General features: G+C 35.4%; 1 protein-coding gene across 12 annotated transcripts in view; it reads right to left on the bottom strand.

The window, feature by feature from the left end:
* Hr3 (nuclear hormone receptor 3 ROR-beta) overlaps positions 1-17,267 on the bottom strand; it is a 190,000-nt gene that overhangs the window by 74,289 nt on the left and 98,444 nt on the right. For 2 of the 12 annotated variants that reach the window (XR_012046930.1, XM_072894689.1), the window contains exon 1: positions 1,745-4,428. The exons of 6 other annotated variants lie outside the window; for them this stretch is intronic. Coding sequence is in view for 4 of the 6 variants with exons in the window: in XM_072894689.1 (XP_072750790.1) it covers positions 1,745-1,931 (187 nt within the window). In the remaining 2 variants the exon portion in view is untranslated. Of the gene's footprint in view, positions 1-1,744; positions 4,429-17,267 lie in introns of those variants that run through there. 4 more of the 12 variants (XM_072894692.1, XM_072894695.1, XR_012046929.1 and 1 more) reach the window with 3 other exon arrangements.

The raw sequence follows: 17,267 nt of genomic DNA, 5'->3' as shown, positions 1-17,267 counted from the left end.
CGTACATATGCGTGAAAACTCACGCATCTTATAAAGTTATAGGGCAAATTTTTATCTTTGCGAGAAATAATTCTCGTTCTTTCTATAAATTTCTATAAAGAAATGCAATTGTGTCAGTTTGAATATAAAACTATTTTTTCCTTCCCATTTATATTCTATAATTATTTTCATATGAACTTAGAAAATTCAAAATGCTGTAGCAAAAAGATTAAGACGACACACTAAAGCAGAAAAAATTGCGTTTTAGTGTCTTCTCGCGTAAGTACGTTGAATTTTCCCACCGGGTCTCACCTTTGCTTTGCGCATTCGTGCTCGTCAGGTCGCGAGGGAGCCTTAGTGAACGCGACGAGGATGAGGATGGGAGAGGCGGCGGCACGTGGGGGCTACTCGTGCATTGGAGAAGTAACGGTGTCCGGTAACCGCGTCAGAGCCGGTGCTAGCGGTACTCGCCGGCGTTCCGTTACTCGACCGACAGATCCGCTAAAGCGACTCTCGGCCTCTCTCTTTCTCGCTTGTTGCGCGCGCGCTGCTCCTTTCTCTGTCACCGCCGCCGACGCCGACGCTGTCGGCGTCCCCGTCCCCGTCCCTCGTCACCCGGACAAGTACCGGCGCATCGCAGAGCCGCTCTGTCTCGTCGCGCGATTCGCGTGCTGGTAATAGTCCGGCGTTACGCCAACGCGATTACGCGGTTACGCGAGCGAGATCCGACTGCTGTACGGTATCGATTTTAGAATACAGATCGCGAAACGCAAAATGTTTTTTTTTTTTTTTTTTTTGCTAAACGTAAATAATGGGAGATTAAAATGTTTCCTCTCACAATGTGATTAATCTTTACTCCGTACTGATGGACCATTTTTATCCGTGTAATTTCTAACAGTATCAATTCCTCGAAAAAGAATAATCATAGGATAATATATTTAAGAGAGAGTAAATTATTTTTTTTAAAATTTATTATTCTAGTATTTATTTAGAAGGATCAAAGTAGATATAGATTTTTTTAAAACACTTTTACCCATGATAAACGCGTCGAAAATACATTGACCTACCTATGCGGTTGAGAGCAAAAATAACAGTACGGAGTAAGACTTAAATATTCATCAACGTATGTTTCTGTAGCAAATGTTTTGAGGAAGTTTTTCTTTCTTGATGAAAATTTAAACCTGTGTTTATCAAATCGATAATTTTCGAATGCAAGTTACATATCAAAAATAATTAAAACAATGTTAATGTCTAAAAAATATTAAAACAGGCTTCATAATTTTTTAAATATTCTTTGAATGTCTTTTCAGCTATTAAATAATTTTATTTATATAATTAATTAATTTTTTCGACTGCCATTTCTCGTATGGTATCAATTTTAGAAAGAACAGATGTCTTTTTTGTTAAACGTAAATAATGAGACTATCAATAAGATGTTTTATAATAATCCAGACAACGTAAATATTTATATAAAAATTATTAAAACAGACTTTGTAATTTTTTAGAGATTCTTTAAATGGCATAATTTATCAATTATTTTGTCTTCGCAAAATGTTGACTAGTGCATTTTATTTTTTTTCTTGCATCACGTGTACCATAATCTTCTGTTACTATTCCTAATATCGCTCTTTCCCAGTGTCGTTATCATCATTTGGACACTTAAAATTGCCTAATATCTTCATCTTTTAATTTATTAAAAAATAAAACATCAAAATCAAAGAAACTTTCATACGATTTTCTCTATACTATTTTCTCGTTTCCATACCTGTTCCTGTGATCGGCGCAGAGGTCAACTGTGAACTGCTTATATCCGGAGGCTGTTGCGTTTGCTGTTGTTGTTGTTGTTGCGGTTGTTGTTGTTGCTGTGTTGGTTGTTGTGTTTGTTGCTGCTGTTGCTGCGGACTGTTTGCAGCAACGTGCACAGTGCCCGGACTTGCAGCGCTTTCAGCCATTTTTCGCGTGGATTTTGCTTTCAGCAAAATTATGGATTATGGCATTTCTACGTATGATAATTGTTGAAAACAGCGTTGATGTTGCGTTGCGCCAAAGCCAGCGATAAGATGAAAATGAGTGAACTGTTTAGTCAGTCGCTTTCGATATTGCAGAGAAGTGCTTTGAGCTTCTTATCCCATTATATTTTTGTCCACATATAAATATTCGAGTATTTATTGCAGATTATGATTTATTTACATCTATTCGCAACTGTGAGAATCATCGTGAAATCTGAACATTTCAAGGAAGATCTCGTTAAAGTATCTTTCTTTTTTATGCGCCTGATATTCCGTTTTGGCGCTTTTTAATCTTTCGTTGTCGCTCGTGTTTGATTGATATCTAATGGCGATAATGGCCTTTTATTTTCTTGTGTTTATTATTTAGATTATCATTAACGGCTTGTATCGGTGCGCCATGCTTTTACAATATGTCGATACAACACGCCAATGTCGCAGAGAATTTCGCTCTTCATATATGTGTCTTTGATCGATTTTTCAACCAAACATTTGTTTCGATTCATCTTCGAGATCCAATCAATTTGTCAACTTTAAAATAGAATGTAAAAGGTGACGAGGGTTAAGAAAGGCGGTTTCCGGAAGATTGTTCAGTATCACTGTACACTAGTAGAAATTTTTGAATTTTTATCTTCGTATATTTAAGGGAAGAAGTGTCATTTCCATCCTCGTAAACGAAGCGAGTGATTTTTTTCTGCGTCCGAAGACAGGTGAAATCGAGACTCGGACCAAGAAGGAAGGAGCAACGACAACAAACATCAGGGAGGAAAGTATGAAATAGGGGTAGTTGGGGCGGCCTCGAGTGGCAGCCTGCCGAGTCGATAGGTCAGTGGGTCTCGTTCGGAGAGGGTCGCTTCGATTCAACCGCGCGTTTCCTTCACGCGCAGCCTCGAAACAGCGAGGGAGCGTAGCGGTCGAAGTTCTTAGACCCGGCGCGAGTTTGATCTGTACAACCGACTGGAGAGATGAAGAAGTGCAAACACACTATCGCCGAAACACGAAAAATTTTAACAATATAGTTTTTCTAAATCGATTATTTATATGTATATATGTATAACAATTTTATATTCCCACGCAAAAATCGATTTCTTTAACGATACAACAATTATAACGATCGATTTTAACGATTGCGACTTTTGCAAAGTCGCGTCAACGAAGCACGTCACACAGGATAGCGACTGATTTTTATTGCAAATTTCGACAAGAGAAATATTCAAAGATGTATACGTGAAGACAGTTTCATTTTTCAATTTTTTTTCTTCATTTACAAGTTGTATTTATTCTCCAGGTTAGATGACTGTGGTGAACGTGATGTTTTAACAAAACTCGTTATTAGAATCGTTTGATTTATATTATCACGGGTAGCTTGGATCCGATTCGAGAAAATAAAGAGGTTCCGCTTCATCGAAGACGCTCGTGATCTCGCGCGAACGGTAGGTCGACAGGTATCTCTCGAAGATCCATGTCCGATCATGGTTATCGGTTAAAGGCTTGCCCTTTGCGAATATCAATGATTGAAGAGCATCGGATTGCCGATCGGATCGGATCGAGCGAAGAACGATGAAGGAGCGAGGCGGTGCTCGCGACCTTCGACGATTAATTCGGCGGCTACGGTCGATATCTCACCACCGACCAGCAGACTCGCACGCGATAAGATACTTTAGCACTCGCGATGAAAACGCTACCATCGCCGTTTCGTGATCGTTCCTCGAGCGCGATTATCTGTGTCGCGATGTTCCTCCCCCGTTGACAGTTGTCGTCACGTCAATTTCGTTGATCACTGACATCTTCGATCGATCACCACACCAAGGACGTATACATCGCGAACCACTCGCGTCGTTCTCGCATATCCTGTCCGTTATCGATGATATTTCCAGTCCAGATTCTTCGGAATGTTAAGTGCGTTATTCCTGTTGACGATCAACAAATATCATCCCCCGAGATGCTTCCTCGTATCTGATGTCAAATGTTTAGGTATTTGTACGATCATTGGCGAAGCTTGATGCCGGAAGGAGCGAGATGACGCACTCGGATGTTGTTGAAGATAGTATCGGGGAAGCACGACAGGCTCAGGGTTGATTCGAGCGCCTCGTGGTTTCACGTCATCGTCCGTCGTATTCACCGATGATGGAAGCGGAGGCTCGCAGCTCGCGAATGAAGGCACGTTACGTTTTTCGTTGGAAATCGCAAGCGAATCACACGCAGGATGAATGTCCCTGCGTACTCCCGGGTTCGTCGTCGAGGTAGGAGCTCGTCGAGTCCTCGTCCCGGGCTCAAACTTTCCTACCTTCCTTCCTTCCTGCCTTCCTTTCGTTTCGGCGTTATGCACTTTGCGGGCACCAGTGGCTCCTGCTTGCATCGACCGTCACCAGATGGCATCCGGGAACTTGACTCGCCCCCGAGCAGCCCCGTTGCGCCCCCGGAACCCTCGCCATCGCCACCCCGCCCGGATTACACTAGCTATAGCGAGAGATTTCCACCCTTGTGTAATATTTATGGCGACGTGAAAGAATTTTTCACGTTCTAAAGTCATCATTTAAGTTACAACTCGAGAACAAGAAAGATAAAAATAAAAGGATAAAACAATATAAAGAGCAATCTATAACTATATAATACGATAAATGATTGATTGATTGAATGAATAAACGTGTAAGAAAAGTTATTATTTATATTAATATTTTTAATTGATTCTTATTTTCATTCGAGTATATTTTATAATTCTTTTGTCTCTTGCTGTAATTTTTTGGCCCTCAATGTTCTCTATAAAATATAACCATATGCTAATTACTTTATATTTATACTTTTTTATATCACACATAATATCCTTACGCATTTAATAATTTTTATTATGCATATTTTTTTCTAACGCGATAGTTGTTTTCTATAAATATATTTCTATTCAAAATATTAAAGCAGTGTTATTATAGGGTCGAATTGCATGCCAGTGGCGTAATGAATGAATGAACTAGCGTAAAGCGGCCTTTGCACGATTCGGAGGTGGTGCACCCCTGCGCATGTGCGACTCCCGCGACTTCGCTACCCTTCCTTCGATCGCGTTACTAGCTCGAGTTCGTTGGAGGATAGTCTTATCGGATAAACGATAGGCCAGGCTGCGATACTACCTATCTGTTGTTTCTCCCGTCACGAAAACTCCATTACTACCATTTTCTATTTTTCAATGACGTATAGGATCCAAATACAGATAGCAGCGATTCACATTATTCAATATTTAGTTCTCTATTAATAAATAATCAACAAGGCAAAGTGGGACAATATTAGTATATTCGTCGAAAAATATTGAAATTTTGATATTTTTATTGGAAAGAATTATGATTGAAATATTTTTGTTAAATAATTTTTAATTCATATATATAAGATAATGTTATCTTGTTTAAGAATAAATTAATATATTGTTGATATATATTTCTCTTTAAATATATATGTGTGTGTGTATATATATATATATATATATATATATATATATATATAAATTATTGACGAATCCCGGGGGGGAGGTTGGGATTACCCCCCTCCCCTTCCTTAAAAATCGATTTTGATAAGAAATGATCAAACCGTGAAAATAAAGCATATTGATATTAAATAAAATAATTTTGTCAACCCCCTTTCCCCCCTTTATTGACGCCAGGATCCGCTAATGATGTAAATACATATAAAAATGTATATATACATATATATATATATATGCTTATATATATTTATGTGTATATATGATATATTTATATTGCACTTGGCGTACAATATATATATATATATATATGTGTGTGTATGTCACATGCAAATTACTTGCTCATAGTTTACGAAGAGATAATGATCATAAAATTGTCTAATACTTGATCTCTTTTTAATTTCGATAACATTTTTCTCTTCATCTTCGCAAGTCGCTTCCTATCAAATCGCACTACCGTTATCACGCACCCTTTCGAACGGATCTGCAGCTCGAGCGTGTCCGTTTCGCATTAAAACCGTCTCCGGGATGCGAATGGAAGGGAACCACGCGCGAAATGATCCCTCTCTCCTCTCCGAGTCCCGAGGAGGCTCGCATCGGGGCCTGACGCGAGAGCCGTTGCATTTTCAGAACGGTACTCCTAACTGTACCTCACATATGTGTGTACGCGCGTACATGTGCGCCGTGTGCCGCTCACCTGTCGGGCAGCCGCGCGCACCGATCGCCGAATAACATCAGCCGATGAACTCACCGCGCGACCGGTGTGGCCATTGATCAAAGAAGAATTGTTACATCTCGTTAAAAGAGCATGCATTGTGAAAAAAAACGCTTCATTTCCGGTTTTATTTAAACATTTTTTTCTCGAAAAATATTTATAATATTTTTAATTGGAACAAGAATTGCAGCAAATTATATTTTTGTATATTATAAAGACAAGTCACACCAATAAAATACTTTGTCAATTTTAGAGCGTATGTCTCTAAAATTTTTTATTAAAATTAACACCTGCCAAAGTATATGTATATGTACATGTAATAATTATTAATTTAAATTTGGAAAATAAAATTTTGTAAAGAAATAAGATTTTTAAATAATTTGTGTAACTTTTTTTATTTACAATATCATATCTAAATAAATTAAAGTAACCGTATTCCTCAAAGAAGGAGATATAAAGAAAAAACGACAGTTAGCGGATCTTCTACGCAGATATTTACGTACATACGGGTCGCGTGTAGGAACACTCACGTAATGTGGGCCCGTTTGCCGGAGGTACCGTAAGACCTTGCTATGTTACGTCATAGCAATACAGAACTGGCGTGGTTAGGAAAGACGCACAAAGGACGACAGAGAAAGGGGTAAAGGAGAAAGGAAGGACAAACGCACTTCTCTCTGCAGAGATGAATTCTACGTGTTTTAAATTAGAATTCTTAACGCGTGTGGACAAATTTTATTTCTGTCCACATACACGATATCTCGAAACAGTGTGTACTGTTACGTTTGGGCTTGATGTTTTTATCGAAAATTTATTGAAGAATTTTATTATAAGAATTTCATTCCAGTCGAGATATTTTGTCTGGATAGATATTTTGAAATGTGATGAATAATTAAGTTATTATTAATAATATAAATAAAAAGAATAATGTTAATAATTAATTTACGACAAATTGTTAATAACAAGTTAAAAGATTATATACATATATATGTGTACGTGTGTATATATGTGTCACAAAATACTATAAAGTATTATGTGTTAAATAGATAGAATAAAGTAAAAATTAAAAGTGCATTTTAAAAAACGTATTTTAAAAATATTTCTTATGGAATTAAATCATGTTAAATTAGATTCGGTAAATAAAATGATTATTGTTTTTTTAAAAGAGAAACTGGATAGATCAGCTACGTCAAAGTTAGTAAATTTAATACATTTCGAAGTTTATGAATTTGATATTGTACAAAGCATTTTTAACCTTTTAAAATATTAAATTGATTAAAGTAAAAATGTGCCGTACAGAACATAATTTAATTTTAAAATCGTAAATATTATCATATTGAACTAACTTTTCTCATAGTGACTGTAATACGATTTTAACTGTACCATATAAAAATTCATGAAAATAAAAATTAATTTTAATTCTACAAGCAAATTTTTGCTTTAATTCACAAATTAATTACTGGTTTGTTACTTTAAAAGATTAAAAGTGATTAGTAGATTTCTTCTTTAAATAAAAATAATATTTTGTTTAAAAAATTAAATATTCTTTAAAAAAGACTAACTAAAGTAGTACAATGTTTTTTAATTTGACCTAGATTGATTCGAGAAATAAAAATAGACACGTACGGTTTCAAAATGCGTTTAGCGTCGCACGATTGAGTTCGTAAAAGTAAATCGGGCCAAAACAGCCGTTGACTTTCCGCATGAATCAAGGAGAGTGGGTTAGAATCATGGATTCCCGCTAGTTTTATACCGTTTGCCGTTAAGCTTTTCATGCGTGTGCGCGTGCGTGCGTGAGTACGATTCCGATTTGCGGATGTTTGGCTTTATGCGAGCCGATGCGTGTCCTGATAAGTTCTCATCGCGTGCAACGAATTGCTCCCGTTGTGCTCGGTAATGAAAATTTTCCATCAATCCCTTCCATTTTATTTTCTAATTTTTACTCCAGTTTTATATATAATACTTAACAAATACACACATACTTATAGTTTCTTATAAATGAGAGTAATACAATTATAGATGAAATATTAAATTATATTAAAGTTGTATATTATTTATAACATGTGATATTAATAATCTCTTATTTAATTATAATTATAATTCTTTTTTCATTCAATGGATTATTTAGTGGACTTCTAAAAGTATAATTTTCAAGATGTACATTTTGATAAATTACAAGGCAATATTTTTCGATTTATTATCTTCTAATTATTTTATAGATCAGCCTACAATTGGAAAATTTATTTCCAAGACATTAATTTTTTTTCCATAATTTTACAAATCTTATTTCAATTAAATAAACTTAATAAACCATGTGATTTATAATTTGAATATTGCTTAACTTAATCTTTTTAGACATTTAATAATTTTTTAAACTTTCTTGTGCGTTGATTTATAAATACAGCCAAAGAATGTCTTTTACCGTTCGAGTTGACGTACCGTTATCGTTCAAGAGACGTATCGTTTGTTCTTAGTCATTATTATCTTTTATATACAAAATCAAACGACGCGTTGTGTAAGTCAATGGACGAGTCAACGTCGAGTGGCGCAATGCTTCGTTAAACGTTTCGCAAAATCGCTCTTGAAAATCGTTCCTGCTCGCGCCAAAGGCTTCGGTTCAAATCACCAGGCCCTTCCACAACCCCCTCCGGCCCAGTCACCCCACCCCTCGACCCGGACCTCTCCTTCCCACACCTTCCGTCTGCCCGCCGGCGATCCGCGTCCACGTGTTTCTATCTGCGGTCAGTGCACTTTGCTGCACGAACCGCGGCCGTTTACCGAAGGTCCACGCAACGCGACCGCGCTTAATAATCATCCTCCAGAGGATCGTCGACCCTGCGCGCCCGGGAAGAGCGCAAGAAAACAAAGCTAGCATACGGAATTCGGCAGGTTGCACAGCAAGGAAAACGATCGGCATATTACGACACGTGTGTAATAACAAATGAACGCGTGGAATTTTGTTTGTCGGCGATCAGAATGATTTCGAGTTGAATATTGATAAATTGGATCATTTAATTTCAATCGTTAAAAAATCTATGAACGTTTTTCAAACTATTAACAATTGGATGAGAGTTAGAACAAAATTTTTGCAGAACAACAATTTCAAATGCATCAATTTAAATGTATAAATAAACAATTTCTATTTTCCTGAATATCTAAATAATATTACAAAGAGCTTTTATCTTTACTTTATAAATATATCATGCCTGTTTGTTTATATTATATATTATATGTTTATAATATATATTTATTATCTTTACATTCCTTATGTATGTTTTTATATTAATAAAATATTTTTATAATTCTATAAATAAATTATCATTATTTTAGTCTTATCTTCAAAATCATTAATAAAATAAATTGATAATTATTCATATACTTTTTATTTCATAGATTCCTAAATATATAAATTCAATCTCCTAGCTATCTCTTTCATAGCATGTCTATATTAACAGTACTATGGATCTCACGAATGGATCTTCGTTGTATAGATCCTCTTTAGAGATCGTAGCATCTACAATTCTTCGATTTCCTTCCACGATCTCGCGGATTCTGCTTTTATCAGCTCGCTAGGTAGAAATGTGTAAAGGCGGAAGTAAGGGAGGTCACGGAAGATCTTCGCCCGATAAAAGAATACGCGTGGGTTCCGGTCATTCGTCTCCATCTCGATACTCTCTGGCGCGAACGCCGCCGAGTATCTCCGTGTCGCTGACACGTACTAAACGGAATGCGACACTCGGAAACATAGTGTCGCGCAAACGTCGCGGAAGTGAAAAAAAATGCAGTCGCAATCGCAGTCGACACGACGTACTAATGATGACGTGAGTATTTTTGTATCGCGGATTGCTGACATCACTTGCGCTGAAATATTCACGTCTAACTCGCCTCGTCATCGCGAAATCATTTTTGTTTTCTGCTATCTAGTACTCTTATTAAGTCGACAGTTTGCAAACAGAGCGATTTAATTATCTGGGCGCTAATGAAAGATAAATTATTTATATTTAAGTAAAGATATTTTTTTCTTATCAAATCGATTTAGATAAATGTTTAATATTTCAGTTCTAAATTCTAAATTAACTAGTGGTGTTATTATGAATGTAATTCAACTAGTTACATACATTTTTTACATGTTAATTTATTCTTCATAGTATGTTTAATTATATAATTTAGTTACTTGTGTGAAAACATTTTTCAACTTTATAGTTAACAATTAGATTAAATCTAATTTATCATACAGATAGATAGCTTGCGATCAAATCGAGATAACGATTTTATTCGAATTACTATGACTTAAACTCTCCAACCTTTAAAGAAAATATTATAGCTTCTAATTTAAGTAACAATCGAGTTTTATTGCGCCATCGTTAATTCGTTTTCAATTACGTGATTTGCCGACGCGCAAATAGATAGACACGAACATCAGTAGGCCTATATGCCGACGAGAATTTTAAGGAGTGACAAAGAAAGACCCAAGGATAGAAGTCAGGAAGAGCGAAAGGTAGGAGAAGATAAACGAATGGCCCTAGGAAGGTTCATGGCCGGGTGGTTGCTTCAAATCAGGCAGGTAAGGTACTTCGACATGAAGGAGAGACATCGCTCTCTCGCCACGTGGTGACGAAAGGTCAACGTCCTCTGGACGAGGTTCTGGTGGATGTGAGCATTCGTGGAGGTGAGCCACGGCCGGTGACTTTGCCGCGGACTTGCCTAAAGTTCTCGCCGTTCATCCCGCCGTTCATTCTTTGTGTCTTATGAGGCGCGCCGCAATCCATCTCTTTGTTCCGCGTAGATACCATCAGGAATTTTTGTCGATCCCCCTGGTGGTTCAATCACGCGACAGCCATCACGTGCAGACCGTCATGATTGATGTGCCGTCGTGTATATTGTACATCGCGCTATAATAGGCACGCGTGCAAAGAACGATATGAAATTGAGTATATCATTCTATAGGTACATCGAAGACAAAGGGTTAATTACTAACGCCTACGGGTTTCCTTCCGGGCCATTCTTTGCTACAGAGATTTTTTTTTTTTTTTTTTTTTTTTTTTTTTTTGAGCAAAGGGAATGTCTGAGAAGGCAAACGCGTTTGCGTGTTCATTACGATAGGCTATGATACGAGATTACACTTTGTTCATTGTTTCGATGCTAATATTAGATTTTTAAAGATTACGATTGCGTGATATATTTATTTGGGATTTTATATTGTTATAACAATTTATTATAAATAGTCTATTAAGTATAAAACGTATGAGGAGAATCTCAGTTTTCGGGCATCATTTTTTTCATATTGAGTCTCATTACATTTTTATCAACTGAAAATACATAATTGCAAAAGAATGTAATAGTTAACAATTGTTATTTAAAAGATTATATTTTTATTGTTTAATTTAAACATTTTTTTATTTTAAAATTATTTCGGCTTTATTTCATTCATTTCATATAATATCTATAAAATATGCCTCATCGAAGTGCAGTAAAATTTTTCTGAATTTTTCTATTGACTTATGTTTTTGGTTTACCAATAATTCACGGTATTGACTTTTGCCATTCACGGGTTAGGTTTCTTATTTCTTTCATGGTTAGTTCACGATATCTTCGCTTGCTGAAGATATTTTTAAAGCAACGTAAGATTTGTCTTTCAATGTGTACGTAGGAAATCGCTAAGGGAGTTACATGGTCCGCGTCCGCGAATTTTGATGATCTTCCGGATAGGAACGGGTGAGCGTGAGTTTCGGCTGCGGTGAGGACAAGCCGAGCCGAGCTGTTCGAGCAAACGGGCGCGTAACACCTGCGGTCGACGACCCTTGCGGTGCTATCGAATACCTGCCGACGCGACGACTCGCTCTCGCGTCGCTCTTTCGGCCCGTGACGGCTTCGATTCGGCAATCGAATCGCGATTTTCGCTAGAACTTAAGCTCCCGAACCGCCTTTTCGAAATTAAAAACTTTTCTAACTTTCGACAAAAGGTACAGATTACTGTTATGAATTGATTAGTATATTTATGTACATTGTGTAATTAATCTCTGTATGAAAAATTTTATCTGTACATGAGAGAAAGAATTATAAAAATTAGTAGCATAAAGCGTGATTTATTAATATGGATTTTAAAATACGAAGATATACATATTATATTTCTTTGAAAATAATAAATATTATATAAAACTTTCTCTGCCGTACGTGTATTATCTGAAAGCAAATAATTAAAAGTTTCTTTTGAAAATGTACCAAATTCTAATTATTTTATTATCTAAATAGATGTACAATATCAACGTTCAACCACCCTACGTCGATATTGCGTGCGTAGGATAGAGTAAAAAAAATACATGAAAGGGCGTTGAACGTGGGCTCGACCTTCCTCTGCGCGACCTTAAGCGCGAATAGCAATGAGAATTGACTCCAGAAGAGAGGAGATATCGTTCTATGAGTCATGGATGGAGCGTGGCAGTGACCGAGCTTGTTACGAGTTGATTCTTGTTGTCGCCCGTTCCGTCTCTCTCTAAATGCACTTTGAAATAGCTCTTTGAGTCATCTGAGAAAGTCTCTCTTTTCTCCTCTATTATAGATTTCAAATTTAACTTTGCTTAATTTAATTTTTTTAAAGGAAAGAAATATTTCTGTAGTTCTATTCAAGTTTGTTTTGCTTTTTATTTTAACTAACTTAAAAAAATTATTTCCGTTTTTAATTGTTGCAATTTCTTGAAAAATTAAAAATATTTTAACTTTAATTTTAGATTTAAAACTATGATATTAGAAACGACTCATGAATATATACACATATCATATAATACACAGAATACATTTTATATAATTGCGTTCATTAAGAAAAATATTAAAACCAATCATATTGTGTATAGTTTCAAATATAATTACCTTGATTATTATTATTATTATATATTTAGTATTAGCGCTAATTAATTAATTAATTTATAATCCTGATTAAATGTTGATACACATTTTTTTTCTACATCAATAAATCTCTAATGTCTCTGCGATTAATCGACGATTGTCGCGGAAGAGCTAATTATAGTGAGGAAATTGGAATCGCTTCACCTTTGAATTCTTAGTTGATCGATATAACATTAACACGCGTTAACGGGCAACGAACTCGCACTCGAACTAACGGACTTTCCCGTTTGAGTCTTATTGAATGAGAATCTCGAAGTTCGCGCATGTGTTTTTCTCTTTTCGACAATCAAGATGGGAAATAATTCGTTTGGAACGCGTAAGCATAGACAGAATTTCCATCACTCTTTATAAGAAAATAATTAAATTACAGGTAACAATTTTTCATTATACAATTTCTAATCTAAATAAATAATTTTCACTGGAGTCTCATATACCGAAACTTATACTATATGTTTGATAAACAAGATATATAAGAATATGTAAAAAAACAGTAATTAAAAAAATTTATTTAATTAAACTTATATTAAAATATATATTTTATAGTAAAATATATATTTTTTTTTCTCCACTTAACATTTTTATGATAGTTTTACTTCTGAAAATATATCTTTCTTTTTTTTATTAAAAAAGAACGCTGTTCCTATAGTAATCAAAAGCATCTTGGAGTAATTGATAGCAAGTGTATAATATTATATAATCAAACGTTATAAATATTAAATATATAATATAATTATATTATAAATTGATGATGATAATTCTGAATCTCTAGAAAGAGTTGTTTCGTTAGAAACAGATTCAGAGATGAAAAGAAAAAGAGAGATTTGTATTTCATTATCAAATCGATCTTTCGCACGAGGGAAGGGCGGAACTGCTACTGTAGATCCTACTAAAGATGTTGAAGGAGACACGGTCTAGGGTCGGCTTGGAATGAAACGGTATAGTAATAGTAGTAGTAGCAGTAGTAGTAGTAGTGAAGCAAAGGATGAGGGAAAGATGAGACACGGGTGGGGGTGGAGTAGTAAGAAACAGCTGGTAGGCTGAACGAGTCATGCGAGTTCAATGACTGGAGAACTAAGGAGCAAAGGAGTCTGGTTTTGAGTTAGATAGGTAGGTAGGTAGGTAGGTAGATAGGTAGGTAGGTAAGATAGGTAGACGCGCGACGAGTGGTGCAATTACGCGCGTAGCTACGCATGTTCGCAATAATGTACGTACGCGCGCGTCACCCGTGGGTTTACTACTCCGATACGGGATATCGATATTTGAGCTCGAGTGAAAGCATCAATGCTGCATAGGGCTGGAGATAATTTCGTTGCTTTTAAGTATCGATATCTCACTTTCGAAATTGCTATTGCTAAAAATAGTTTTGGAATATTTATATTAAAACATGTTAAAATAAGATTTTGCTGCTTTTAATTGCTTGAGAATTTACTGTCAATTGTTTATAGAATATTAGATTGATCTATTATCTGTTAGATTGTGATAACTTTTTAAAATAAGAAGGAAAAATTTGCGATGCACGAATAGCGAAATAAAGAAAGGAGTGTTTCTATTAATACTTGAATGATTTCGGTTGTATCTCTCGTCACGCCTAGTAGTGGCGCTCGAATTCTAAAGTTATAGTAATGGTCTTTCATTTATTAGAGTATAAATGATTTCTTATACGCAACATTTCTTCAGTGTAGACTACTCAGTATTTTTTTTGCGAAGAATTTTGATGAATTTGTATTTGAAAGAAAATTAATTTATTTTGTTATGTTTTATACATATAATTCATTTGTAACTAAGGAAGAAAGTCAATGTCAAATTTATCAAATTTACATATCATTAAAATTAAATAATAGTAACTTATCACTTTAAATATTTCTCTTTAGTAATAAAGAAAGTTATGTTTTTTTAATTATCCGCAGCAGCTAAGAATTATTACTTAAATAATTTTATAGGTGTTATAATACTATAATTTATGTGAATCATACAAATAAATTCCTTCAAATGTAAAATAATCTCACCTTTCCTTTTTCTCATTATACAGTGTAAAATTACTTCTTTCATAATGTAATTTACAATAAGCTTTTTGCGTGATGCATGAGTCTTTTGATTGTTCCTCAAGGTACGGGAAGAAGTACTGCAAGGATCGTTCGGACTTGCTTGAAATCGCTCAGAGTGGCTCGGTCATGGGCCTACCATAACGGTACACGGCAGCGTAATTTGGGTAGAGGCTCTCATCGACATATATAGGCTCGGTTCATCGCCTGCTTATACCCTCCGTGCGTTTCGATGTACGCGATACGACGTGCTTGGGTTAATGTCTTTACATCGGTCAGACTGTACTTACATGACTTGCGACGATATAAATAAATATCCGGGGTTACCGCCCTCTTTCATTCTCGCGTATTCTGGAAGATTATAACCACTAAATGGGGATGATTTTCATGTCTCCTTTGAAATAAATGACAAATTTGACAAATGTACGCTTGTTCGCTGATATAATAAATATATAAATGAGACTTTATTATAATAAAAAAATTTGCAGCTGTTGAAAAAGTTTTTAAGATGTGTTTAATTCATTTTCAAGAAGAGATTGTTCTCATTAATTTAAAATGCATGAAAATATTAAATATTGTATTATTTTAATTACTGAAATTACAAGTTGTAAAATTAATTAAAATATCTGATTAGTGACTAATTAATATTATATTCATAAACTGTATTAACTGCTAATCATCGGAATACTTTTACTTTTAAACTGATGTATTAATTAAAAGTTTGATAAAACGGAAGCATTTGCATTTGTCATTGATGATGGGCTTGTATTATCTAACTATCCTAAAGCAAGGTAGATAAACTTTGATGATTGATTTTACGGACACAAAATTGATTCTGTTTTAACAAGTAATGAACCGTATTCGTACGCTTCGCTTTATGTCACAATCAGAACGTAATTTTTATACAATTTGAAAATAAAAAATATACTTTAATAAAACTGAAATATATTGTATATAAAGTAAAAAAATGTAATAAAAAAGTGTAAAAATACAATTATATGCATATAAAATAAATATTATTTGTTTGCAAAAAATCAAGTTTATGGCTATTTAGTTTTTAAAATTTTTCAATTATTATATTAAAATATACATTGAGAGGCAACCACACGAAAAATCACTGTCCATATTGTGAATTTATTTTTACATGCCACACTGAATATTTACATTTGATTGCACGTCATTGCAATACAATGCCTTTGTTTTTTTTTTTTTTTTTTTTTTTTTTTTTTGCGATGTGACAACTCTGAATTTTCGTAGTGATTTACGTCATGAAGCATCTCGTATCACTTCAACTCACGACAAAATCCGGCATATATAAAGCCACATGAAGCTAGGCTACAATTTTACCTATCTCGAACAATGAAGTTTTCTTACAAGTCTCAATTTGACTCCTATTTTCACCAACGCAAATAAATCCTTTTCCGGTTCTGCCAACGCCGAAATTTCGTCCACGATATCGTTCGTATCGCGTTCTGCGATAAGGATAAAGAAAAATGGGGAGAGCGCCGAGGACAAAGACGGAGAGCGGGCGCGCACGAATGCGTGGTGGGATCACGTGCGTGCGTGCGTGCGTGCGTGCGTGCGGTATACGCTCGAAGGGTTCATTGACCCTCGCTTTTGTTCGTGTACCGAGCAGCAAGCCTGTCGACGCTTAGTTCGGCAAGCGATGGGCGCCGCCGGCCCATCGGAGTCCGGGCCGCCTCGGAACTCGGAACCGAAATCCTCTTCATGGTCGTCCCCAGTTAGGTAATCGATCGCAACGCCCTTAAATTTACCAAGGTCTTTACCACCTGTCGCAGGAAAAGAATCTCACCTTTCATTATCTGTTCTTCCCTTCGCTCCTTCCTGATACCTTTTCCCCGTTTTTTCGTGGTCCCTCCTCTCACTCCGTCCTCCCATTCCTTCTTCCCATGTTGCTCAATTTTTGATTGAGTAATATTTCTTGGAATCTAGATCTTGATATTTCTTCAATAATTTCGATGATTCAGTAATTTTTAGTTATTCGTCAGCTTTTTGATATTCTGTAATTTGCTTCTTTTTTAATGTGATATGTTTTTTAAAAATATTTCTAATTATTTATTTCTGCAATCTGCTTGTTTTTTATTCGTCTGATATATCTTTTTTTTAAATGTTTCTATTACTAAAGTTATATCATATAG

The sequence above is a fragment of the Anoplolepis gracilipes genome, chromosome 6, assembly GCF_047496725.1.
Source record: "Anoplolepis gracilipes chromosome 6, ASM4749672v1, whole genome shotgun sequence".
Taxonomy (NCBI): Eukaryota; Metazoa; Arthropoda; class Insecta; order Hymenoptera; family Formicidae; genus Anoplolepis; species Anoplolepis gracilipes.
This window is presented reverse-complemented; position numbering and strand designations above follow the sequence as displayed.